The 24,677-nt window shown below is 57.8% G+C and overlaps 1 protein-coding gene and 1 long non-coding RNA gene across 6 annotated transcripts in view; one reads left to right on the top strand and one right to left on the bottom strand.

The window, feature by feature from the left end:
• The first annotated feature begins 208 nt into the window (after nucleotides 1-208).
• Nucleotides 209-23,362, top strand: FGF1 (fibroblast growth factor 1). 3 transcript variants are annotated; one of them, XM_064387473.1, is made up of 4 exons: nucleotides 209-396; nucleotides 16,200-16,391; nucleotides 20,228-20,331; nucleotides 20,996-23,362. In XM_064387473.1, exons 2-4 carry the CDS (start codon nucleotides 16,223-16,225, stop codon nucleotides 21,188-21,190), a joined length of 468 nt encoding a protein of 155 aa, XP_064243543.1. In that variant the 5' UTR covers nucleotides 209-396; nucleotides 16,200-16,222; the 3' UTR covers nucleotides 21,191-23,362. The 3 variants fall into 3 exon arrangements, with proteins under 3 accessions (XP_064243543.1, XP_064243542.1, XP_064243541.1); XM_064387472.1 differs by lacking the exon at nucleotides 209-396 and adding an exon at nucleotides 2,853-3,031 and having other exon boundaries at nucleotides 20,203-20,331; nucleotides 20,996-21,145; XM_064387471.1 differs by lacking the exon at nucleotides 209-396 and adding an exon at nucleotides 2,877-3,031.
• Nucleotides 8,488-24,677, bottom strand: part of LOC135279905 (uncharacterized) — a 57,193-nt gene continuing 41,003 nt past the window's right edge. Inside the window, exons 8-11 of one of the 3 annotated variants that reach the window (XR_010347053.1) lie at nucleotides 19,019-19,125; nucleotides 15,898-15,958; nucleotides 12,426-15,311; nucleotides 8,488-12,341 (exon numbers count right to left, since the gene is read on the bottom strand). This is a non-coding gene — a long non-coding RNA (uncharacterized LOC135279905). Of the gene's footprint in view, nucleotides 15,312-15,897; nucleotides 15,959-19,018; nucleotides 19,126-24,677 lie in introns of all 3 variants that reach the window. The other 2 variants (XR_010347052.1, XR_010347051.1) reach the window with 2 other exon arrangements.

The raw sequence follows: 24,677 nt of genomic DNA on the forward strand, positions 1-24,677 counted from the left end.
CCCCCGAGCCGCCGCCGGGCGGGCAGAGGTCCTGGGAGCGCCTCCGGGAAGGGGGAGGCTGGATTCAATCCTTGTCTTTCACCTGGGCTGGAGTCCAGCCCCAAAATAGCCGTCCAAAAACAAGATCACATGAGAGGAAAAAAATAGCGAGGCGAAGGAGAATCCATCCATAGTGCCCCGTCCTGCGCGGGTGCGGAGCGGGCAGTGCCAGCCCCGGACCCGGAGCCCTCCCGGTGCCCGTGCCCGGCCCGGGGCCCCGCGGGCGCCGCGAGGGGCCGGGCTGTGCCCCGGCGGGCTCGGGAGGTGGAGCGAGGGGCAGGGTGACCCCGGCACATCGCTGCCCTCCCCGGCGGGTCAGCCCCAGCGGCCAGCCCTGCGCACCCCGAGCCTCCCCAGGTGAGTGCCTTTTCCAGCATCCCGCAATTCCCACCCTGGCACAGCGCCAAGGATTCCCGGGGCTTGGCAGCGCTTTCCCGCAGGTTCCTGGCTCCCCAGCTCCTCAGCAGCTCGTCCATGTGTGTGGTGCTGGGGTTTCCTTTCCTCTGCCCCGGCTCTGCGGCTGGCAGGAGCAGGAGGGGCTCTGTTCCAGCCCGTTCTGGGCTGAGCCGTGCCCGCCCAGTGCCCCAGGACCATCATTCAGGAGGGATGGAACCAAAGCAGGGCTGGAGGATCTCGAGGGTCTCGCTCTAAACGTGCAGGAAGTTTTGCTTGGGTGGTTTGGGGGACGAGGAGCTGCCAGGACAGCGGGGCTGGGGCTCGGCTGCCCTCACAGGACTGCCTGCGTGCCGGGGGCCAGCAGGGCAGCACCTGCAGCCTCCTCGGGCTCCGGGGTTCATTACTCACTGCTTCCAACAGCCCCGCAGCTCTTACTGCTGGGACTGGGGGGCGTGAGGTGAGCAGGCTCCTTACCACAGGCAAGGACAGGAGAGGAACTGGAGCAGCAGCACCCATCAAATTCACCCCGAGAGCTGAGAAACAGCACAGGCACCTGCTGCAGGTGCTGCTGGCACTGCCCAGGCAGGGCTGGGCTGGGGAGGGCAGGGGGGACAGAGCTGCTGCCAAGGCAGTGCCCCCACCCCTGAACGGGCCCCACCCCTGCAGCGTTCTCCATTTGCATTCTGTCCCCACCCCTGTGGTGTCCCCACCCCTGTAGTGTCCCCACCCCTGCAGTGTCCCCATCCCTGCAGTGTCCCCACCCCGGCAGTGTCCCCACCCTGGCAGTGTCCCCATCCCTGCAGTGTCCCCATCCCTGCGGTGTCCCCACCCCGGCAGTGTTCCCCATTTCCATTCTGTCCCCACCCCCGGAGTGTCCCCACCCCTGCGGTGTCCCCACCCCTGCAGTGCCTCCATCCCTGCAGTGTCCCCATCCCTGCAGTGTCCCCACCCCTGCAGTGTCCCCACCCTGGCAGTGTCCCCATCCCTGCAGTGTCCCCACGCCGGCAGTGTCCCCACCCCTGCAGTGTCCCCATCCGCCTGGCTCCCGGTGCAGGCCCGGGGCCGCTGCAGCACGGTCCGTGCCTGGGTTTTGGCCGAGCCTCCTCTCGGCCGAGCCCGGCGCTGCCCAAGCCCGTGTTTGCTCTGTGTCTGCGCCGCTCGGGCTCTTGGCTCCATCCCGAGGCCATCGGCCTTGGGGACAGGCAGACAGGACACACATTTGGCAGGACACCGCCTGCAAAGCAGAGCTGCTGCCCTGGGAGTGGGGAGGGCTGGGCTGCAGGAGTGAGAAAATGGACCAGCATCTCCAAACCTTCCCCACGGCCTCACAAACCCCATCAGTCCAGGAGATTCTGAGGCAAAGCCAGGCCTGCTCTTCTGTTAGATTCAGGGATGTTTGGCTATACCTATTTTTTTATTTTCTGAAAAAGCAAGATGAAATCTTGGGCGGGATTCTTAAAAATAAAGGGGGAAACAAAAAGTATATTGATATATGAAGAAAGCTCCGAATCCACCTAGGAGCTGTCCCCAGCAGGCCCTGGGAACCACGGCCAGCTCGGGAATGTTTTATCCAAACGTCTGCGGGCATTTCCAGCCGGAATGCCTGTCCAAACACGCTGGCTCCACGTGAGCCGCCGCCAGAGCCAGCTCCGAGCGAGCTTTAGATAACGCAGCCTGAACATCGCCGCATCAAAGGGCCCGTGGAGCCCGGCCAAGCGCTGAAATCACCGCCCGCCCCGTCCGTGCTTCATTAGTGCTTCATTAGTGCTGCTTCATTAGGGCTGCTCCGTCAGTGCTGCTGCAGCGACCCCGCACCCCAATCTGCACCCACCCCCCGAGCCCCGAGCCCACCCTGGCACACCCCGGAGCCCACCCGGGACCCCAGCCAGGGCAGGGCCAGCAGGGCCAGCAGGGCCAGCAGGGCCAGCAGGCTCCGGCCCGTCCCTGGGGACACGGAGCTGCATTTCATCCGCCTGACAGCGCTCCCGAGCGCTTCGGCTTTTAAGGCCAAGCTTGCCCGGTGCCAGCGGAATGCGGCCGTGCCCGGCACAGCCCCGGGGAGGGCAGGGACCACCCTAGGGAGGGCAGGAACCCCCGGGGAGGGCAGGGACCCCATGGGGATGGCAGGAACCCTCCGGGGAGGGCAGGGACGCCCCTAGGGATGGCAGGGACCCCCCCCGGGGAAGGGCGGGCAGGGACCCCGGGGGAGGTCAGGGATCCCGTCCCCGCTGCCCGGGGCGCTCGGGGCTGACTGGGGTGAGGGAGTTCGTCGCTTTCCCGGAGGGCACCGAGACACCCAGAGCCGCAGGAATGTCCTGGGCCGCAGGAAGGGGCAGGAAGGGGCAGGAAGGGGCAGGAAGGGGCAGCAAGGGCGATGCTGCCCCGGCTCCCGGGGTTTGCCAGCCGCAGCCGCCGCCCCTGCGCCGCCCGTGCCCGGCGGTGCTGCAGGTGCCCGGCCCCCGGGGGGGTGGGTGCGATCAGCCTCCCCCTCCTTCCCCCGCATCCTCCCGCCCCGAGGCAGCTCCTCCTCATCCTCAGCATCCCCGCTCCTCCCCGCGCCCTCGGGAGCCGCAGCCGGAGCGCCGCGCAGCCGCCGGTAGGTGCGGGGGGCAGCGGGAGCGGGGCTGAGCCCCCCGGGATCCCTGAGAGCTCCCCGGAGCCCCACGGCATCCCTGAGAACCCACGGGATCCATGAGAGCCCCACGGGATCCATGAGAACCCCACGGAGCACCCCGGGATCCCTGAGAGCCCCACAGGATCCCTGACAGCCCCCCGGAGCCCCACGGGATGCTCACAAATGCCCAGGGCAAGGGTCCCCCCTGCAGAGTCTGGGTCCCCCCTGCAGGCTCTGGGTCCCCCCTGAAGGTTCTGGGTCCCCCCTGCAGGCTCTGGGGTCCCAGGGTGCTCTGGGGTTCCCCTGCAGGCTCTGGGTCCCCCCTGAAGGTTCTGGGGTCCCGGGGTGCTCTGGGGTTCCCCTGCAGGCTCGGGGGTCCCGGGGTGCTCTGGGGGTCCCCTGCAGGCTCGGGGGTCCCGGGGTGCTCTGGGGTTCCCCTGAAGGCTCTGGGTTCCCCTGCAGGCTCTGGGTCCCCCCTGCAGGCTCGGGGGTCCCGGGGTGCTCTGGGGTTCCCCTGCAGGCTCGGGGGTCCCGGGGTGCTCTGGGGTTCCCCTGCAGGCTCGGGGGTCCCGGGGTGCTCTGCCCCTGCCCAGACCCCCGGCGTGCCCGGGGCCGGGGGCAGAGGGAGGCTCCCGGGCAGGGTCGGGCTGTGCTGGGGCAGCAGGGCCCTTCCCCAGGGACAGCTTCAGGGGGGCACCGTGCTGCTGCCCCCAGCTGGGACAAAACCCCCCAAAATCCCTGCAGGTGCCCCCAAATCCTGGGAGGGAGGAGTGGCTCGGGGATGGGAGCATCATTCAAATGACAATCTCCAAATTGCTGCAAATTCGCCTGAAGCTCTGGGTAGAAGCAGGAGCCCAGATCAGGATTTGAATGGAAATACACTAAACCCCAAATATTTAAAATGGCAAAACACAATATTTGGACCATTAAAAAGAAAACAAACCAAACCAACTAAAAAAACCCCAATCAGACAGAACAACAAACAGAAAGGAAAATTGTCGCAGTGACACAGCACTATAAATGGTTCACTTTTGATGCAAAATAAATAAATCACAGAACCTTAGAATGGTTTGGGGAAGCCACAGCTTCTCTGGGCAATTAAGTATGATTAGGGATGCCCCATCCCTGGCAGTGCCAAGGCCAGGCTGGTGAAGCAGCCTGGGATGTGGAAGGTGTCCCTGCCATGGCAGGGATGGAGCTGGGTGGGCTTTGAGGTCCCTGCCAACCCAAACCATTCTGTGGTGATTCTGATTTATGGCTGAAATGACACCACAGGGGTTATCCCGATGGCCCTGACACCCAAAACCCCTCATCACCAGCTCTGAGCATGCTGTGCCCAGCAGGGACAAGTGCTGGTACCCAGGGCAGCCTCGGAGGTCAGGGCAGCCTTCACCTCCCTGGAATATACATTTATTTTCAGGGAATATTTACTAAAAGGGTTTGTAAGATCCAGTGCAAGTGCTAATGTGTTTTGAGGGCAATAAAGGGGCAAAAAAAATGAAAAAAAAAAGGAGATGAAATAAGCAAAGAAGACTAAAAGAGAAATGGAGGCTGAAGGTGAGCTGCTCTCAGCCAAACCAAGATGCCAAACACAAATTTCTGCAGCTCGGATCTCCCCGGCTGGGGGTGCAGGTGTCAGGCTGAGACTGCACGGCCCCGGGGCCACATGTCCCCAGCACCCCTTCCCCTGGCAGCACCCGCAGCCTCCTGGCTCCTTTGGGACATTTAGCAAAGGTGAAACCCCTGAGAGGGCAGCAACAGCTCCCTGTCCCTGCCCCTGTCCCTGTCCCTGTCCCTGCCCCATCCCTGTCCCTGTCCCTGTCCCTCTCCCTGTCCCTGTCCCTGCCCCTCTCCCTGTCCCTGTCCCTGCCCCTGTCCCTGTCCCTGTCCCTGCCCCATCCCTCTCCCTGCCCCTGTCCCTGTCCCATCCCTGTCCCTGTCCCCACCAGGCACCGTGGGGCTCTGGCTCAGCTGGCTGGGAGCAAGGGCAAGGAGCCAGAGCCAGCTGCACCAGGGGCTGCCTCAGCTGGGAGGAAGATCAAGGTCTCAGCAGTGGGAGGAAGGCCAAAGTCATTCAGGGAGCAAGGGAGGAAAGGTTGATCCTCTGGGCTGGGGTGGAGCTGGGAAGGAAAGTTTATCCAGAGGGCTTGCAGAGCTCGGGGTCTGGCTGGGGCAGAGCAGTGTCCAGCCCAAACCCAGAGAGTTCCTGCAGCCCCAGAATCCATCCCAAACCCAGAGTGTGTGTTCCTGCAGACCCAGAGTCCATCCCAAACCCAGAGTGTGTGTTCCTGCAGCTCCAGATCCAGAATCCATCCCAAACCCAGAGTGTGTGTTCCTGCAGCCCCAGAATCCATCCCAAACCCAGAGTGTGTGTTCCTGCAGCTCCAGAGTCCATCCCAAACCCAGAGTGTGTGTTCCTGCAGGCACAGTCCATCCCAAACCCAGAGTGTGTGTTCCTGCAGGCACAGTCCATCCCAAACCCAGAGTGTGTGTTCCTGCAGCTCCAGAGTCCATCCCAAACCCAGAGTGTGTGTTCCTGCAGGCACAGAGTCCATCCCAAACCCAGAGTGTGTGTTCCTGCAGCCCCAGAATCCATCCCAAACCCAGAGTGTGTGTTCCTGCAGGCACAGAGTCCATCCCAAACCCAGAGTGTGTGTTCCTGCAGGCACAGAGTCCATCCCAAACCCAGAGTGTGTGTTCCTGCAGCTCCAGCTCCAGAGTCCATCCCAAACCCAGAGTGTGTGTTCCTGCAGCTCCAGGCAGGGAGGAAGCTGGGCTGCCCGGGTGTGCAGGGAGAACAATTGGACATTGTCCTGCCTGAGGAACCCATTAAACTTTAGACCCCTCTCTGGGCAGGCCTTCCCGTATGTCCCATGTGCCTCTTCAGCCTCCCACCCCTTTTCACCCTCCACTTTTTTTCTCTCTACTTTTCCTTTGGCCTCCCACTTTATTTTGGCCTCCTGCCCTTTTCAGCCTCTGCATTTCTTTCCCCCTCCCACACTTTCTTGGCCCTCTACCCTTTTGCAGCCTCTATTTTTTCTGTCCCTGTTTTTATTTCTGATCAACCTTTTTTTCTCTTGCACTCCTCTGCCTTTACTTATTTTCCTCCCAACCCTGTGATTCCAATTCCTTGTGACTCCTCCTCACCTTTAGCCTCCATTTCTCTTTCAGTCTTCCTTGCTTATTCCATCTCCTTTTTTTTTTTTTTTTTTTGCCCATTTATTGCCCTCAAAACACATCAGCACATTAGCTCTTGCACTGGATCATACAAACCCTTTTAGCAAATATTCCCTGAAAATAAATGTATATTCCAGGGAGGTGAAGGCTGCCCTGACCTCCGAGGCTGCCCTGGGTACCAGCACTTGTCCCTGCTGGGCACAGCAGGCACTGACTCACAGCTGGGGCATTTTGGGCATCCTGTGTGCATTGTCTGTCCCTGCAGAGCTATTGGGGATTATCGTGGGGGCTGGGCCTGTCTTTCAAAGAGAAACCTGACATCAGAATCTCTGTGCAGAAGGATTTGTTGATGAGCAGTTCAGTGATGGCGTTGTCGTGGTCTCTGCTGATGCAGGAATGCTCCCTCTGCCCCGTCTGAAAGGGGCCTGGCTCGGTGCTCAGTTCCTAATCCTTCCCTTGTTCCCAGCACCAGAATCTGCTGTTTGAAGCTGTTGGAGAAGCAGAGCAGGGGCCAGGGCCATGCAGAGCAGCTGCAGCAGCAATGGGTGCCTCGCAGGGTTTGCATTCCCCAAACTCTGTCAGTGCTTAACGGGGCGGGTGGCACTGCCCACCAGGGGATGGCACTTGTGCTCGTGCCTGGGCTACAGGCAGCTCTGGCCTCCTGAGGAGGCAGGGACAGCCTGCACCTGGCATCTGCAGTGACAAACCTGTCTGCCACAGGTCCTGCCTTTCCCTCTAAAACCTTGAACAACAAAAGTGCTTCATTTCCATCTGGTGAAGGTGGCAGAGAAAGGCTGAGACAGACTCTGACAGTGCCAAGGTCAATATTTAGGACTTCCCTTGCAGAACAGCTAACACACAGCCAGTGCTAAATAAAGTCCCACTAACCCCAGCAGAGCATCATTAACATGCACCCACAGTCCAGCTTAAAGCCTGGCCTCTGTTTTAACTAGGTGCCAAACCCCATTCTGCTGGGGCTGAACCCAGGAGTGAGCTCAGAACCCCTTTCCCCTCCTGTTTGTGCTTTCCCCACCCCCAGACTCCCTCCCTTGCCCAGGGAGAGCAGCAGACTGAGAGGGGAAAGGACAAGCTGGGATCCCCCAGGCAATCCAAGCCCACAGCACCAAAGCCTGGCAGCTGTCCCCGAGGACAGGGCAGAAAGGGTTCACAGGCTGTGGGAGCCAGGCTGCTGCTGTGCCCAGGTGCCACTGACTCATGGCATGGCATCTAAAACCCTTTTGTGCCCTTCAGCCTCCTTCTGGGAGTGCTGTTGTCTGCCCTGAGCCATCCTCCCGAGGATCTGCCCGCTGCCCACAGCAGTCTGGGCACACAGTTCACCCATGACTCACGGCCCGCTGTGCTCACAAAGTCTGTCCTTGCTCCTGCCTCTTAATTTAGACCTGGGTGTCAGCCTTGAGCTGGGATCTTTTCTTTCCAGAGCTCCAGGGCTGGTAAATCTGCCCGTCCCACCTGCAGACCAGCCTTGCCAGCCCTCACCTGTGCAGGGACCCTGTTCCTGCACAATCACAGCACCCAGGAGCTGTTTAGTTTAGAAAACCCCTCTCAAATCGAGCCCAACCATTCCCCCAGCACTGCCAAGGCCACCACTAACCCGTGTCCCCAAGTGCCACCTGCACGGGTCTGTTAGAGCCCTCCAGGGTGGAGCCAGCCTGGCAGAGACCCCTGTGAGGGGCACAGCTGCCACCCTGGGGGTCCCACAGGCATTCCCAGCCCAGGGGCCGGGCAGGCAGCTCCCCCAGCTGCACACCCTGATCCCCTGTCCTGTGCTCAGGAGCAGGAGCCTGAGGAGTGGTTTTCCTCCTGCTCCCATCCTCGCTCAGGGGCAGACAGGAGGGGGAGACCTTCACCCTGACAAATCCTGCTCTGTGCACCCCGAGATGAACTCCAGACCATCCCAGACACTCTCTGCACGCCACAGACCCCTGGAAGTGATGCTGATCAGGGAGATCAGTGCCACACAACCCATCTGCTCCCTGCCCCACTCCCTGGGGATCCCAGCTCAGGGCAGAATGTGCAGCCCACGAGCAAGGAAAAGGTGAAAACCCAGTGGGGTCCTGGCCGTGGCACCCCCAGCTGGGCAGGGGCACAGCAGCTGCTGATCCCCACCCTCTGCCTGGCAGCCCCAACATTTTTGGTTTAGTGTGGGGTGTTTTTTCCACTTAGACAATCCAGGGCATCTTTCTGTCTTGATTGTCACAAGGATCAGAGCACAGCAGGTCTGGCTGCCCCTGGATCCCTGGCAGTGCCAAGGCCAGGCTGGATGGGTTTGGAGCAGCCTGGCACAGTGGGACATGTCTCTGCCATGGCAGGGGTGGCACTGGATGAGTTTTAAGGTCCCTTCCAAGGCAGACCACCCTGTGATTCCATGATCCTTGGCTGCATCCCCGTGGGCCAGCCTGGCCCCAGAGCAGCTGTGGAAACACGGGCACAACAAAGGCCGTGGTGTCTCTGAACTGCCCACTCAGGGGCTGCAAATAGCCAGCGTGGGTGAAACCTCAGGGGCTGAGCCTCAGCAGGGTGTTAAAATTGCAGCCTTGTGCCCTTTGTGGTGCTCTGCTGTTTACAGAGATGGGAAGGGGAGGAGAGCACCCAAACTCATCCCCTTCCCCCCAGGGCTCTGTAATGGAAACCCAGGCAGGCTGTGTTTTCCTCGGGGCAGCGTGCACTGCCTGCTGCTGCTGCTGTCACACAGCCTGAGGTCACACCTGTCGCAGCAAGGAGCAAGCAGGTGCCCAGCTCTGCAGGGGCACGGCTGTGCCCGTCTGCGACAGCAGGAGCACAGTTAGGGCTGCACCTTCCATGGGCCCTGGCAGGTCCCAGTGAGTGACCCGGGCTCCTTCCCAGGCCAGAGATGAGGGTGACACACAGAGAGCCTCCAGAGCCACCCACTGCCACAAGAATCCCCCCATTTCTGCCTGAAGAGCACAGGCCAGCAGTGACCTGTCTGCCTTTAGACCACAGGAGGTGGAGAGGCACAGCTGCTCTCCTTAGTTTACTCCAGTGTCTATTTAGCCACACTAATTCCAGGTTTTTTTTGCTGACCCACTCATCTCCTTTTAGCAAGATTCAGCCCTGAGCTTGCCCTGTTCTGATCTTTCATCTGAAACACTCCTTGCCCACTCCTGCATGCTGCTGCTTTTCACTGGAAGGCGTTTTCTCCAGTCCCAAAGTCACGCAGATAAGAAAATTATTTATTGGAGGATTTGCCTGGAAATAGCCATTATTAACTGAAGCTTTTATCACACTGCTATTGAGCAACAGCTTAAGCTCCTTACTCAGGCAGCTTGGAGGAAAAAAGTGGAGCTGCTATCCAGGGGTACTGGAGACTGAATTTAAAATAAGACATTGGGCAACAGAATTAAGAGCAGGATTCCTCCAGCTAGGCTTGCTTAGATGTTAAAAAGAGCAGCTGTACAGCCCTTACACAAACACTGATGATGAACACCACTAACTGCCTGCACATTTCCAGAGAAAATCACTGCTGAGCCTTTGGTGAGCCCAGAAACCAAGTGATTTTCCTTGGAACAGCCCAGACCGAGGCTGTGCTGGAGGGAGTTGGATTTCTGAGCCATGGTATGTCTAGTGATGGTTAACCAGCAGGATGGATGTGGGCTTTCACTTGGCCTGGGGAGGGAACCCTCGATTCCAGCATGCCCTGCCTCTCTGGGGCAGGACAGGCTCTAAAGGCTGGGCCCAAACTCCAGCCCCAGTTGTGAAGCTGGAGCCAGCCCTCGGCTGGGCTTGGCCCCCCTGCAGAGGCCAGCTGCAGGAGGGGCAGCCTGACCCCTGTGAGCACTCCTGCTCGTCACTCCCAGCTCCTGCCCCGAGCACCAGCAGCAGCCTGGGAGGCGCCGAGGGCTGGCAGAGGCTGCCAGGACAGACGGACAGGCTCCTGAGCAGGGCTGGCCCTGCAGGGCTCACACGGACACGGTGCAACAGCAGAGCCAGGTCACAGCCGGGACTCACAGCACAGAGGGAACTTTTTGGAGCGTTTGTCACTCGGCGCCGTCCGTCCGTCCGTCCGTCCGTCCGTGGGTGTGCGGGGCAGCCACACCTGCAGCGCCAGCCCAGACAGCCACAGCCGGGCTCTGTGGTCTGGCTCCGTGCCCAGCGTCCTGCCCGGACAGCGCGGGTGGCAGGCACGGGGACAGTGGACAGGTCACTGCAGTGTCCCCGGCAGGGAGGGGTGGGACCCCCTGCTGGCCCCCCGAAGGAGCCAAGGGGCACACGGCGTGCCCCCTGCCCCCAGGGGATTCCCACATCCCCACAAACACTTCAGCCTGATCCGCTGCGTCTCCCATGGTTTCCACTCCCTCAGGTTCCCTTCCCAGGAAGCCAAGCACGGGCAGAGCCAGCGGGGAGAGGCACCCCAGCCCTGCCCATGACCAGGGGGCAAACCCAAACCAAGCTTCCTGTGCCCGGTGCATCATCCCTGAGTCCTCAGCATCATCCCTGAGTCCTCTGCATCATCCCTGAGCCCTCAGCAGCACAGAGCCACCCTCCTCCTCGGGTGGCAGGGGTGACACTGGTGTCACTCACCTGTCAGTGGCTGCTCCCAGCCAGCCCCACGTGCTGGGAGGCAGCAAAGCACAGGAGCAGGGGTGGTGATGCTTTACACCAGGCTTGGCACAAGCCTGGGAGAGGGAAAAGGCACCTGGAAAGGGCAGACAGGGCCTGCTGCACCCTGGAGGGAAGAGGGAGCTCGGGGTGCTTGCGTTGCCTCTGCTGCAAAGCCCGGAGGTGTCCCCTGGCAGCAGCACATCCCCCAGCCCATCCCGGCTGCAGGGACTGAGCTCTGCTCATTCTCTGTGCAGGTGATCTCCCCACCCAGCAGCTCCCACACACCCGGCCTGCCCTGGCAGGGAGGGCTCAGACCCTGGGCAGGGGCAGGGGGACCTGTGGGGTCTGTGTGCAGCCAGGGCTGCTCCTGCTCGTGTCCTGCTCTTGCTCTGAGCCCAGACAGGACACACGGACATGGCCTTCCTGGCAGGGCTCCTGCTCTGGGGCTGGAACTGCAATTAAGTTAATCACCGGATGGCGAGGGGCCGTGGGTGGGAGGTAATTAGAAAGTCAGGATCCTTTGGTTTTCCTGCTCCCCACGGCCAGCACCAGCTTGGTGAGAGGTTGCACTGGCTGGGATGTCCTGGGCTCAGAGCTTTGGAAAAGCCACACCTGGCTCAGACAGGGATGGGAATCCCTGAGCATCCCTTCCCCCGGGCATCCCTGAGGGCACAGGGCTGGGATAACCCTGTCCCCCCGTGATGCTGCTGTGTGATCAGCCATTGGTGACACCCACTGAGGAAACTGCCGAAGTTTCAGCTCTGCAGCCCCCCTGCTTTACCTGCCACAAATCCAGGGGACTGAGTGGATTGGCTGTTTTCTGCTGGGGAGCAGCAGATGATGACAGCAGGCATTAGTTAAATTGATTTTTATGCTTTTGGTTGCACTTCACACAACATATTCCACTTGCAAAGGGTAAAACCTGGCTGATAAATACTTCATTAAGCAGTTAATCACATCACTAGAGATAAAATCACCTGGCCATAAACAAGCCTAGAAACGAGCCAGAGCATTCCACTGATACTCAGAGTGATCTATTACATATTTATCATGTGCTTTGCCTAATCATTTATTAAATCCTTCTGAGAGGAGGCACAGTCCAAGGAATTCGAGCTGTGCCTTGCACTGCCAGCCCTCGGGAGGGGAGGCAGCCTGGTGATAACCCCAGGCCCACCGAGCTGCTCCTGCAGCAGCCAGAGCATGAGGAAACCTCTGCCTGGTCTCTTATCCTCTCCTGGATGAGGAAATCCTTCCCATTAAATGGTCCTCTAAAAGGTACAATGAATAAAATCCCTGAGAGGTGTTTGTTCCACATGCCCAGGTAGATCTCAGATTGCCCCAAAGCCCACAGGAACCCCTGGGAAAGGCAATTCAGAGCCTGAATTCCTTAAAAATATTCTACCTGTTCTAAGAGCCTTCCATTCCCACATGGAGTGTCTGAGCTGCCTGGGAAGTGGCTGTTCTGCTCAGGTGGCTGCAGTGGCAATGGGAAGGGAGCCCATCAGAGGTGATGTGTCTGATCCCAGCTGAGTCACTGGAACAAACAGGATTTCTGCTTTAATGGAGAAAATAACACTTTCCAAAGTGAAACCAACTGGAGTCTTTCCACTGAACTCACCAGAGCCAGGTTCACAAGACACTGATCTCATTACCCAGAGCTGGACAAAACCTCAGGAGGCTCCTGGTTTAGCAGCTTCTCATCTCTCTGGAGCTCTCTGTGTGATCTCTAGCTGATCACCTAAATGACAGCTGTGATTAGCTGCACTTTTCATCACTGTGGCCACTCAGAGGCCATGCAGAACATTCCTTTCCAACCCTACAAAACAGACTGTGTCCAAAGCCAAGGGCAATTTTGATGCATTTGAATCAATCCAATCTGGTTTGAACCCAGAGGGTGAGATACTTGTGCTTTCCTCCATGAGTAGCCAGGTATTTCATACCCAGGGAAAGAAGGCTCACCTCAGCTGGCCACCTCTGGCTTGAGTCTTGGCTGGCCACTAAATCCATGCCACAGGAGCCATTTAAAAAACAAGCCACAAAAATTCCTGGCAATTCTGACATACAAAAAACTTTTGGACCATTAGGAATCCCCCTCATTGCATCAACAGCACCTTTGTCATGCAGACAGGTGCTGTGTGGTGAAGCCTGCACAGTTTTACAGCAGAGAGCAAAGGTCCCCTCCTCCCCTGGCTCCCAGCTGTGCTGTTATTCCAGGGCTCACACGCCTGATCTTGGCAGCACAACCAGCCCTCGGTGCTCACAGTCAGATGCTCGCAGAGTTTGGGATTTCACATCAAAGCCACTGGTTTGGCCAGTGATAAAGCTTGGAACCGACCCCAAACTTCTCAGAATTTCGCAGCTCTTGCAGCCCTCAGAGCTGCAGGGAGCAGCACAGCGCAGCCACCACGGCCCAGCAGGACCTGGGTAAAATGAACATTCGCGTTTAACTCGCTTCTTAAGGCTTGTTGTACCTTCAGAAGTGATTTCTGGTCCTTTGGGGTGCTGACATCTCCATCCAGCAGGAAGAGCTGGGTGCCCTGAGCTGCCCGTGCCATGGGTGGAGCTGGGGCTCTCCTGGAGCAGGTGCCTGGCTGCAGCTCCCAGGGACTCCTCCTGGCTGGGGGATTCTCTCAGGCAGCACAGCAAGGCTGTGCACAGAGCTGGAGGAGAGGGGAGCCACAAGCACAGCTGCTCGTGGACAAACAGGCTCCAGCCCAGCTCCAAATCCAGTCCTGTGTGACCTGCAGGGTCAGAGCTCAGCAGCAGCCATGCCCCCTACAGCCATCTCCTCTTGGAATATTTCCCTTTCTCCATTTCCTTTCTCTTCCAGCTAACCACTGGAGTGTGGTGTCTCTGCTTTGCATATTTGAGAGCTTTCTGTTCTGCTTTGAGCTATTTAATAGCATTGTTGGGCTCCTACCCAAAGAAATAAGGCCCTTTATGTTGTCTTTGGTTCAGGTTCTCTCTCTCACTCGAGCTTTTTAATTCCCATAAAAACCTAACGTGTTCCTGCCAAAAGTATAATGCTGGGGCCATGAGTGGTGGTGTTTGTAGAGGAACAACTCCATGGCCATAAAGTCTGAGAACAGCGATAGTATTTAGCACAGGGAGACAAGGGGAGTGGAAAAGTGTTCATTGAGCTCTGCTGGGGCACCCAGGGCAGCTGGCAAGCACTAAAACCAGCACAAATAACCTTAGAGGAAATCAGGGATGATGAAGAAGCTGTTTCCAGTTGAGCTGCTCTGCTCAAGCTGTCTGGAGATGCCCTCAGCCCCTGAGGTGACTGTGGTAGAATCCAGCCTGCTCCTCACTCCTGGCTGCAGATCCTGCTCAGAGCCCTTGGAGCCGGATGTTTGCTTCTCAGTACCACCCATCACCAACCCAGGAGACTTCTGGGTGCCTTTTACCCTCAGATGAATGTTCAAGAAAAGCTTGTTCTAGATTCTGGGTGACCTGGAGCTTTCCTTCAGGGACAGCCTGGCACTTGGCAAGGAAACTCAACTACATGAGAGGTATGCTGTCTTGACAGAAAAAGAAATGTAGGGAGCAGACACTCTAGGAAATAATTTCACCTTCCAATGGTGTTAAACAAAGATTTTGAGTGTGTGTTTGGCAGCACCTGCTCTGGAAAGCACCAGGAGCCACAGAGCTCCTGAGGCTGCATCTCCAGCCTCGTGGCAATAGGGGGGCTGGGGGCTGTCACTGCAGAAAGCACCTCCCAAAATCCCAGTCTGGGTCAAAGGGGGCACCTGAGGGCCTGGGCTGGAGTCTGTGCTCGAGGCAGAGCTGGTGCATGGCTGGGGTGCTCTCACGAGCAGCCAAACTCTTTATCTCCAGGGATCCACCTTTTAGCAATCCAGAGGTTTGCTAAAAACTCCCAGAGGTTTTTACTCTCTGCAGGAGTCTGGGATCCATTTCCAGGAGTAGTTTCCCCTTCTTGCAGCTGCTTTTGCAGATTTTTTTTAATACTAAAGAGTTGAGAGCCGAGTGTTTGGAGATTCTGTGTGTATGCACACGTGTGTGAGTGTGTGTGCTCAGTGTCTGCCAGGGCACCCCAAGCACCACAGCAAACCCACACAGTGAGGTGCTGGCTCCATCCCAACGCACCAGTAGCACAGCTCAGTCCTAGAGAGACATTTTTACAATCTATAAACACATATAAACAGTGACTATAAAATATTTTCCATAGTATAGCTGTGGGAATACATGACATTTAAAGCAACTTCCTATATCTAGAGTTGTTCTGTGCCATGTATTTTCTGTTCATAAATCCACTTCTCTCCAAGCACTACAGAACTCTGTGTATGAAAGGCAGGATGAATCTGTGGGGATTTTAAATGGAGTGTCAAGGCTGAAAACATGACTGTACCTGGAATGTCCTTGGGACTCTGGCCCCCACCTGTGATGGCACTTCTGTGACAGCACTTCTCACTTCCCAGCCTCCAACATCCACAGCACCTTTCTGTGATTGGTCTGGTGATGCCTTCAGGCTTTGGCACAGCATCTGCTTAAACACAGACTGTACCACAGGCTCCAGCCAAATGAGGTTTCAATGTGATCTTTCATCAGACCAGCTTGCTCCCAGCCCCATCCAGCCTGGCCTTGGGCACTGCCAGGGATCCAGGGGCAGCCCCAGCTGCTCTGGGCACCCTGTGCCAGGCCTGCCCACCCTCACAGGGAGGGATTCCTTCCCAAAATCCCATCTAACCCTGCCCTCTGGCAGTGGAATTCCCCTTATCCTGTCCCTCCAGACCCTTGACCAAAGCCCCTCTCCAGCTCTCCTGGAGCCTCTTTAGGCACTGGGATGCTGCTGCCTGACTCATGGCATATCCTGGACTCAAAATTCCCATTTCCAAACGCTGTTGATCAGTGTCTGGGTAAATCAGCTGAGCCCAGGCAGTGAAAGCTCCTGCCCTGCCCATCTCCCACCACATCCAACGTGTGTCCTGACCTTTTCCAAGCGTGTCCTGGGCAGGTGAGCTGCAGAGTGCCAAGGGATGAGCAATATTTACTACCTGACACGCAGTGGGTGTTGCAATTCCTGCTCCTAATTGTGTTTGAGAGTTGTAATAGTGGAGAGAGAGTTTTACCTGGGCTCCCTTCCCGCCTCCTGTGGGTTCCAATCAGACACGGGCTGTTTTTTCAAACTGCCTTTCCCGGTGTGTAATTTTAGCACGCACGTCAATAGAAAGGAGAACAAAAACAGAATTGACTGCGATAAAATTAAAAAGGACAGAGTCCCTCCGGCCAGCCCCACCCGGCTGGGGGAGCATCCCTTGGCTGTGAATCACAGCGGGACCCCCGGCTCCCCCTCCTCCCTGCCTCCCTGCCTGCCTTTAAAGGCCGGCGTGTGCCAGCCCTCGGTGCCACCCTGCTGTCGCCTCCCTTGCAGCCCGGCCCCGGAGAGGCTGCGGGATGGCCGAGGGGGAGATCAGCACCTTCAGCGCCCTGACGGAGAGGTTCGACCTGCCCCCGGGCAGCTACAAGAAGCCGAAGCTGCTGTACTGCAGCAACGGGGGGCACTTCCTGCGCATCCTGCCCGACGGCACCGTGGATGGCACCCGCGACCGCAGCGACCAGCACAGTGAGCACCGGCTGGGGGAGCGGGGACGGCAGGGATGAGGGTGGGGGACTGCACCGGCAGGTGTTTGACAGGGGAAAAACACACCTCCAGGGGGATAAACACACCCTCCAGGGGGCAAACACATCCTCTAGGGGGCAAACACATCCTCTAGGGGACAAATACACCTGCCAGGGGACACACACACCTGCCAGGGGACAAACACACCTGCCAGGGGACAGACACACCTCGAGGGGGCAAATACACCCTCCGGGGGATAAACACATCCTCTAGGGGACAAATACACCTGCCAGGGGTTAAATACACCTGTCAGGGGCCAAACACACCTCCAGGGGACAAACACATCCTCTAGGGGACAAATACACCTGCCTGGGGACACACACACCTGCCAGGGGACAAATACACCCTCTAGGGGAAAAACACACCTCCAGGGGACACACACACCTACCAGGGGAAAAGCACACCTCCCAAACACACCTCCAGGGGACAAACACACCCTCCAGGGGGAAAACAAACACACTTTCTAGGAGACAATCACACCTACCAGGGGACAAACACATCTGCCAGGGGACACACACACCTGCCAAACACACCTCCAGGGGACAAACACACCCTCCGGGGAACAAACACACCTCCAGGGGACAAATACACCTGCCAGGGGTTAAATACACCTGCAAGGGCCAAACACACATCCCAAACACACCTCCTGGAGGACAAACACACCTCTCAGGGGGCCCAGAGGTGTGACAGGTGTGCAGCCCAGGTGTCGATATGGAGCCCAGCAATAGATATCCCCAGAGCTGAACCTGACACTGGCCTCACCTCACGGCAGGCAGGCACAGGGGCACAGCAGGGCTGGCTCACACACGGCGCTGGCCCTGGCAGGGGGCTCAGGGCAGCCTGGCACCCCCCACAGCTGTCCCTGCAGTGTCACCCGTGTGCCACAGGCCAGCTCACCCTGGCCAGGCTGTCCCCAGCCCTGCAGTCAGTGACCCTGGTGGCTCCAGCCCGTGGCACACGGGCACCTCTGCTGGGAGGAGCTGCTCCTGCAGACCCCACCGCTGGTCCCACCGAGGAATCATTGGGAATTTAATGCTTCTTGTGCTCTTGCATTACCAAAAGCTCTTCAGAGGGTTTTTTAACCTGCTGCCCAGGAGAGCTGGACAGGCCAGGCAGCAAAGCCCCTGCAGGGCTCCCTGGGCAGCAGGGCTGGGCTCTTCCCTCGGCTCTTGGCAGCAGTTCATATCCTGAACATTTACTGGAAGGGGACTGGGACCTGCCAGGCTCCTATCTCGTTAGGAGGAAGGGCTGGGAGGAGCCAGGCCAGCCTTACAAAGTGCTAAGAAAAGCACTTTTATTTTCTTTAAACCGCAAGCACACATGTGGCTTCACCCCCAAACTTAACCTTTCCTCTCGCTATTGTTGTTTCACTGACAGGCAGTTTAGAGCTGAGTTTTAATTACAAACACTGCCTCCCCAGCACGAGGCAGTGCTGGGGGATGGATGAAGATGAGCCCCCTGAGGCTGGGTAAACACAGCGTGCAGCTCCAGCCTCCAGGCAGGAATAAACCCAGCACATAACCCTCAAACCCCTGCCAAGGCTGGATGATGACCCAGAGATCTGCCAGGGACAGGGCTGGGCTCACAGACACACCAGGAGAGGTGGTATGAGCTCAGGCAGCATCTCTGCAGCATTTTCCAGAGCTTTTGCTGGAATCAGGAGAGGACAGGGTCAAGCTGGCGTTTCCTGGGGCATGGGGAGCCACCAAGGCCGTGAGCCCACTCCTGTGCCCTGGCCAGGCTGTTGTGTCACAGCGTGGGTGCTGTCACCAGCCCAGCCCCTTTCCCTCTGGCTGCTGTCACCCAGCCCAGCCCCTTTCCCTCTGGATGCTGTCACCCAGCCCAGCCCCTTTCCCTCTGGCTGCTGTCACCCAGCCCAGCCCCTTTCCCTCTGGAAAAGCAGCTCCATCACCTTGCCGTGGTCCCCAGTGCAGGCAGTCCTGCATCCCAGCACGCTCACACCTCCCTGGCTGCTGGCCCAGGGCCACACGTTTGCAAACCTCCGCCAGAAAGGAACCTCCTGTAAATGAGCTCATAAACTGGGATACAGGAATACACTAATATTTACAGAGGAAACTCCTGGAAGGGCTGTGTGCCAGCAGAGCAGCCTTGGTGAGGGGTACCCTGCTCTGAGCACCCCTGCCTGCCCACGGTGCTGCCCCTGGAACAGGATGGAGCCACTCTGCATCATTCCCTGGTGTGCAAGAGGAGCAGCCCAGGCCGTGACTGGCACTGTGGGACATTGTCACCCAGCTGGGAAGGCACCTGCCAGCCCCAGGGAGGGACAAGGCACAGGAGCACCCAGGGTTCACTGGAGGCCAGTGGGGACAGCAGCGTTCCAGCTGCACCAGTCTCTGCAGACTGCCTGTGCCCACGTGCATTGTGCTCCAGACAAATATCAAGAATCCTTATTCTTCTCTTAAATGGCCTCAGCATCAGGGAGGACCTCTAAGAAGAGCAGAAGGAGTCACTCTCTAAGCCTTTGTTGCCCAGCCCCACACCAGGATCCACTTCCTACATCCCTTAATGGGCATTCCGAGTTTGCACCCAGGAATGGAAGGAAATTTTACCTGGACACTGCAGATTCTTCAGGATGAAGCTCATGTTCATCTCTACAAAAAGTCTCCTTTTCCTGCTTTCATCCCATTACTTCATGGAAGGAAATCTCTGTACAGACCTGGAAGAGAAGCTGCAAGAATTTGGTGCACAAGCTCCCTCCTCTGGACCCACTGTTGTCCCTCCTCCTGTGGTCAAAAACCTCAGCATCCCACTGGCAGCAGGAGGGTCCCTCCCTCCCCTCTCTGGGGCAGTTTTTAGAACAGTATCCTCATTTTCATCCCATTTCCCTCTTTCCTCCCTGGGCTGCTCCTCGGCCGGGTCCCAGCTCTGCACACCCCAGGGAATGCAGGTGGGCTGGGGTTTTCCCAGTGCACATTCCCAGCCTAAACCAGGCCAAGTATTCCCGCAAACCTGCACCCACACTACTTCCTAATTAGCGATCATTTACTGAGCAGGAAATGCCAGAAATGAAGAATGTGAACCATTACAGCAAAGATTTCGCTGCAATGGGTGCTCCACCAGGCCAAGAGGTAACACTGCCTTTTACCTCATCTAAATAAGGATAAGTAAATTAAATATAAACAGGAAGGAAGGAGCTGGAGCCGAGACATCCGTTCATACTTCATTCCAACCAACCTAAATATTGCTGTTATAAATCTTAGGGAAAGAAGCTGCCTGCGAGATGGGAACGATCACTGGGAAGAGCTGGAATTTGCAAGTCACTGTGACTGCAGCCACAGGCTTTTCTGTTTCCCCATTCTCCATTCTCCAGGCTCTGGATAAATCCAGCTGCAGCAGACAGCTGGGTGGGATGCTTTGGATCAGGGGGCTGCAGTCTGCCCATCCCTGGCATAGCTCTCAAAATACTTCTTCATATGTCACTCCTTAAGTGTCTTGTCAAACCACATGAGAAATTTGTAAATTAGAGCCAGAATTAAAACCCCAATCTCCTGTGTCCCATTCCAGCATCGTAACCAAAAGGCTGCCCTTCCTTTGATGTAAAATAAGGGGAAAATTGGTCTTTGGTTCCTAAAGGATGGCTGTGGGATTTCTTTGAAGAAGAGGGTACAAGGAGACACTTTTATTACACACTGTACTGTTTCCTATAAACTCTTTATAAGCCAGACTTCAACAAAATACCCCCCTAAACTTCCTGGCAGCTCTTTTCTCCCCCTTTTTGCTATTTTCCTTTCAGCGCTGTTGTTTTATTTCCGCTGCAGTCCAGCTCCAGCTGAGTGCAGAGAGCGTGGGGGTGGTGCACATCAAGAGCACCCAGTCGGGGCAGTACCTGGCCATGGACACCAACGGGCTGCTCTACGGCTCGGTAGGTGGGGGCACCCCCTGGCATGGGGCAGGAGCAGGGCTGCAGGCTGCAGGCATCTCACAGCTGGGCAATGCAAACCAGCCTCTGTTTGTGGTCCTGGCAGCTGCAAGGCCACTCTGCATCTGGCTTTGTTTTGGGGGGACATAAATAAATTAGCAAATAATGCCGTTTACTGCCCTGCCTCTGATAAATATTGTATTTCCGACCTGACACTTGGTAAATATTGAGTTTGATACCTGGAGCAGCAGCTGCTCTGCAGCCCCTCAGTAGCTGCCCCCAGTGCAGGTGTCCCTGCCCATGGCAAAGGGCTGGAGCTCAATGGTCTTTAAGGTCCCTTGCAACCCAAACCATTGTGGTTCTGCTCTCTGAGGCTGCAGCTGCCACCACAGCTCAGGGCCAGAGCAGGAGCCAGGGCCAGGAGCAGCTAATGGAGCACAGGGCTGATTGGTCAGTGCAATTAAAATTCCCAGGTCACAGACTGCTACAGCAGTGGCCCAGGGGGGTAAATCAAGGCCACCTACCCCACCGTTTAAATAAGAGCTTTACTGGGGCGTGGAAGTCTCAGAGGTGGGTCTGGATGGCATCTCAGGGGGCAGAGCTGGGCTGGGATTGTCAGGTCAGGAACACCCCCGGCTCACTGTCCCTTCCCCGGGCTCTCTTTCAGCAGTTACTGGGTGAGGAGTGCCTGTTCCTGGAAAGGCTCGAGGAAAACCATTACAACACCTACGTCTCCAAAATGCACGCGGACAAGAACTGGTTTGTGGGGCTGAAGAAGAACGGGAACAGCAAGCTGGGCCCGCGGACTCACTACGGCCAGAAGGCGATCCTGTTCCTGCCCCTGCCCGTCTCGGCCGACTGAGGCCCGGCCCGGGCTCAGAGACAGCCCCAGACCCAGCTGCTGCTGCCCCTTAGAGCCCTCCAGAGCTCCGAGCTTTAGGTCAAGGCTTTGCCCAGTCTAGCCCAGCAGAGCCCCTCTGCTCTGCACGAAGCTTTGCGGAGATGAGGGGACGAGCCCTGATGCTCTCCCGAGGTCCACGGGGCCCCATCTCCCCCTGCCCTCAGCCGTGTGCCCGTGTGTGCCATGACCCTTGGCTGTGTGTGCCATGACCTTCAGCCCTGTGCCCATGTGTGCCATGACCCTCAGCTGTGTGTGCCATGTGTGCCATGACCCTCAGCCGTGTGCCTGTGTGTGCCATGACCCTCAGCTGTGTGTGCCATGTGTGCCATCACCCTCATCTGTGTGTGTCATGACCCTCAGCCATGTGCCATGTGTGCCATGACCCTTGGCTGTGTGTGCCATGACCCTCAGCCCTGTGCCACGTGTGCCATGAGCACGCTGCAGCTCCCAGGAGCTGCCCTGGGCAGGCACCCAGAGCTGTGCCCGAGGGTCGCGCTGGCTCCCAGAGAAGCGCACTCTTTGTGTCCCCAGGCATTCAAAGGCAAAGCTCCCTGGCCACTGTGTGTTGAGGTATTTATCCGTGCAGGTGTGTAGCTTCTGACATGCCCTCGAGCAGTGCCAGACTGCAGCACCAGTCCCGTTATCCAGGGCCAGCCTGCTAAGTGCCAGCTGGGCGTGCTGAGCTGAACTAGGCAGAGCTCCAGCCTCAGGCCTTCTCTCCTCACAACATCAGTAGTGTGTGTTCCATGCTAGTACCTGCCATATGTCATTTGTATTTATTTATTAAGTAAATATGTCTCTTTACAAGCTGTCCATAAGTCTTTCCAGGCAGCTGGAGGCTGTCCCAGCGAGGATGGGGCAGTGGCAGTGAGGGTGTGAGGGTGTGATGTACAACAGCACGAGGGGGCAGAGCATCACACCCATTCCCAGAGGGAATTCACACTGCCTGGCCAAATGCAGCCCTAAAAATGTCACTGAGGCCTCTTGGTGGCTCCCAAATCCCCTGTGAAGCTGAGTTTCTCCATCGCTGGCCTAATGCAGCTCGAGGGCAGCTCGAGAGCCACTCCTGCCAGCTGAGAACATCACCAGAGCATCCCCAGCTCCTCTGGAAAACCTGAGCCAGGGCCTCACCACCCTCACGGGGAAGAATTTCTCTCTAATACCAAATCTGAATCTACCATCCTTCATCTTAAATAATTTCCCCCTTGTCCTATCTTGCCTTCAAGGACAGGGACAAGACGCCAGTGCTCCCTGCTCCCAGCAAACCTGATCAGCCATCCCACATGGAGGAAGGAATAAAAGGCTGCCTTGCATATTTCTGCAGCAGCAATTAGCCACTAATTGCTGTACTTTACAATTGCTCTGCTAATTACTGCTCTCCTGAACTTCTGCACTTGCTGCACAAACGCCCTCCCCAGCACTGATAGCATCTCTGCAATCCCAGCGCTGCCGGGCAAACAGGGGCTGGCACGGAGTGGTGCAGCACAGCTGGCAAGGAGCATGTGCCAGGTCCTTCAGAGCTGCTCCCCACCTGTGGGATCCGCAGGGAAATACAGGGGAAAGGTGGATTCTGCTAATCCTGCCGGTCCCAGCTGCTCCTCTGGGCCCAGAGACACCCAGGCACTGCCTGGCTCAGCTGCTCTGCTGGGCACAGCATGGCATTCCATGGCAAGCACCAAGCTGGGCAAGACAGGGGCATGAGGACAGCCAGCAACACCCACGCTTCTCAAACACAGCAGGGAAACAACTTCCCTGTGAGAGGCTGAGCTGTCGCTCAAGTCAAAAAAGCGAATTAATGCGCGAGTGGGAGTCCAGGTGTCTAATTAAACTGGAAGGCTGGGCCGTGTAACGCTGGATTTGGCTGTGCTGCCTTGCAGCACCTCATTAACCCAGGGCACCCTCTCGTTGGGCTCCTGCTGCTCCCACACCGCCCCGCAGGTACAGCTGGACACCCAGCTGGGGAAAAATGTCAACACCTGGTCTGAAAATAACCCCGGGGGAGCCGCAGCAATCGCTTCAGACAGATGGAGGAGCCAGCATGGCCGGGGAAACCGCGCTCACCTCGGGGTGCGTGCCCTTAGCGCGAGGGGAAAAAAGGAGAGTTAGAAGATTTAATAAAATCGTTACACGTAAATATCTTTCCCCGAGTGTGCTGTGAGAGGGTTGCTGGGCAGGGCCGGGCTGCAGGGAAGGAGGCATCGCGCAGTGAGGAAAATAAATAAACTCATCCCCGCAGGCCGGCAGGGGAACCGCGCATCCCCTCCGGGATGCTCGGGATGCACGGAGGAATAAAGAAAATACAGAAACTCGGCCCGCAGGCTGACAGGGGAACCGCGCATCCCCTCCGGGATGCTCGGGATGCACGGAGGAATAAAGAAAATACAGAAACTCGGCCCGCAGGCTGACAGGGGAACCGCGCATCCCCTCCGGGATGCTCGGGAGGTACCGAGGAATAAAGGAAATAAATAAACTGGGCCCGCAGGCTGGCAGGGGAACCGCGCATCCCCTCCGGGATACCCGGGAGGTACCGAGGAATAAAGGAAATGAATAAACTGGCCCGCAGGCGGACTCGGAGCCGCCGGGTGCCGGGAGGTGGCGGTGCCGAGGCGCCGCAGCCCGGGCAGGGCACCGAGCATCCCCGGCGCCGCCAGCGGGCGGACACGGCAGCGCCAACATCTGGCTCAGCATCTGGAGCACGAATGGAGCCAGGAGCGGCAGGGCCGGGCCCCGAGCCCAGCCCCGGGGCTGCGGGACCCCGCGGGGACGGGAGCGGGGTCGGGCTCCCGGCAGGAGCCCTCATCCCGCGGCGTGGCCTCTCCTTCCTCTTCCTCTCAGCCTGCTTTGCCCACGAGGCAGAGCTCGGCCCCGGCCCCAAGAGCCAAACCAAGCCGAGGAGGGAGCCTGCAATGGTCTGTTATTAAAGTCTGGGAACTGATGGCAATCCAAGCAAAAGGAAAGCTTGGGTTTCTGCTGCTTTCCTGTGGTTGGCATTTTGGGAAGGCTGCCGGAGGACACACACAGGATGGGAGCTCTGGGATGCAGTGCTGGCCACCACGAGGTCGGGCAGCATCGCCCCTTCCAACCTCATTATTCTGTGCTTCTGTTCCCTCGGAGGCTCCAGCAAGGACCCGGGGAGCCCCGCAGCCCCGGGCTGGCCCTGGTGATGCCCATCCCTGCAGCTCTCCCTGGCACTGGGGTGTCCCCTCTCCACACACCCTCTACTGCAGCCCAGAGCTCCCTCCCCACTGGCCCAAGCTTGTCCCAAACCATGTTGGGATGTCCTGACTGAGAGAGGCTCTTGGGACAGCACATCTATTCCCCTTTGTGCCCTGACTGCACTTTTAGAGGCAGAATCTGAAGAATTTAGGAGGGAGCTGGGGTAAACCTCTGTCCAGAGCAGTAAAACAGTGTAAATCTGCTCCTTAAAGAGGAGCGATTTCCACAAGGA

Source organism: Passer domesticus, chromosome 13 (genome assembly GCF_036417665.1).
Source record: "Passer domesticus isolate bPasDom1 chromosome 13, bPasDom1.hap1, whole genome shotgun sequence".
Classification (NCBI taxonomy): Eukaryota; Metazoa; Chordata; class Aves; order Passeriformes; family Passeridae; genus Passer; species Passer domesticus.

Excerpts from the sequence above, each read along its gene's own strand:
- FGF1 (XM_064387473.1), top strand. The coding sequence starts at position 16,223 with ATGGCCGAGGGGGAGATCAGCACCTTCAGCGCCCTGACGGAGAGGTTC. Across the intron at positions 16,392-20,227 it reads CGACCGCAGCGACCAGCACA|TCCAGCTCCAGCTGAGTGCA; the intron begins GTGAGCACCGGC and ends TTTCCGCTGCAG. Across the intron at positions 20,332-20,995 it reads ACGGGCTGCTCTACGGCTCG|CAGTTACTGGGTGAGGAGTG; the intron begins GTAGGTGGGGGC and ends GCTCTCTTTCAG.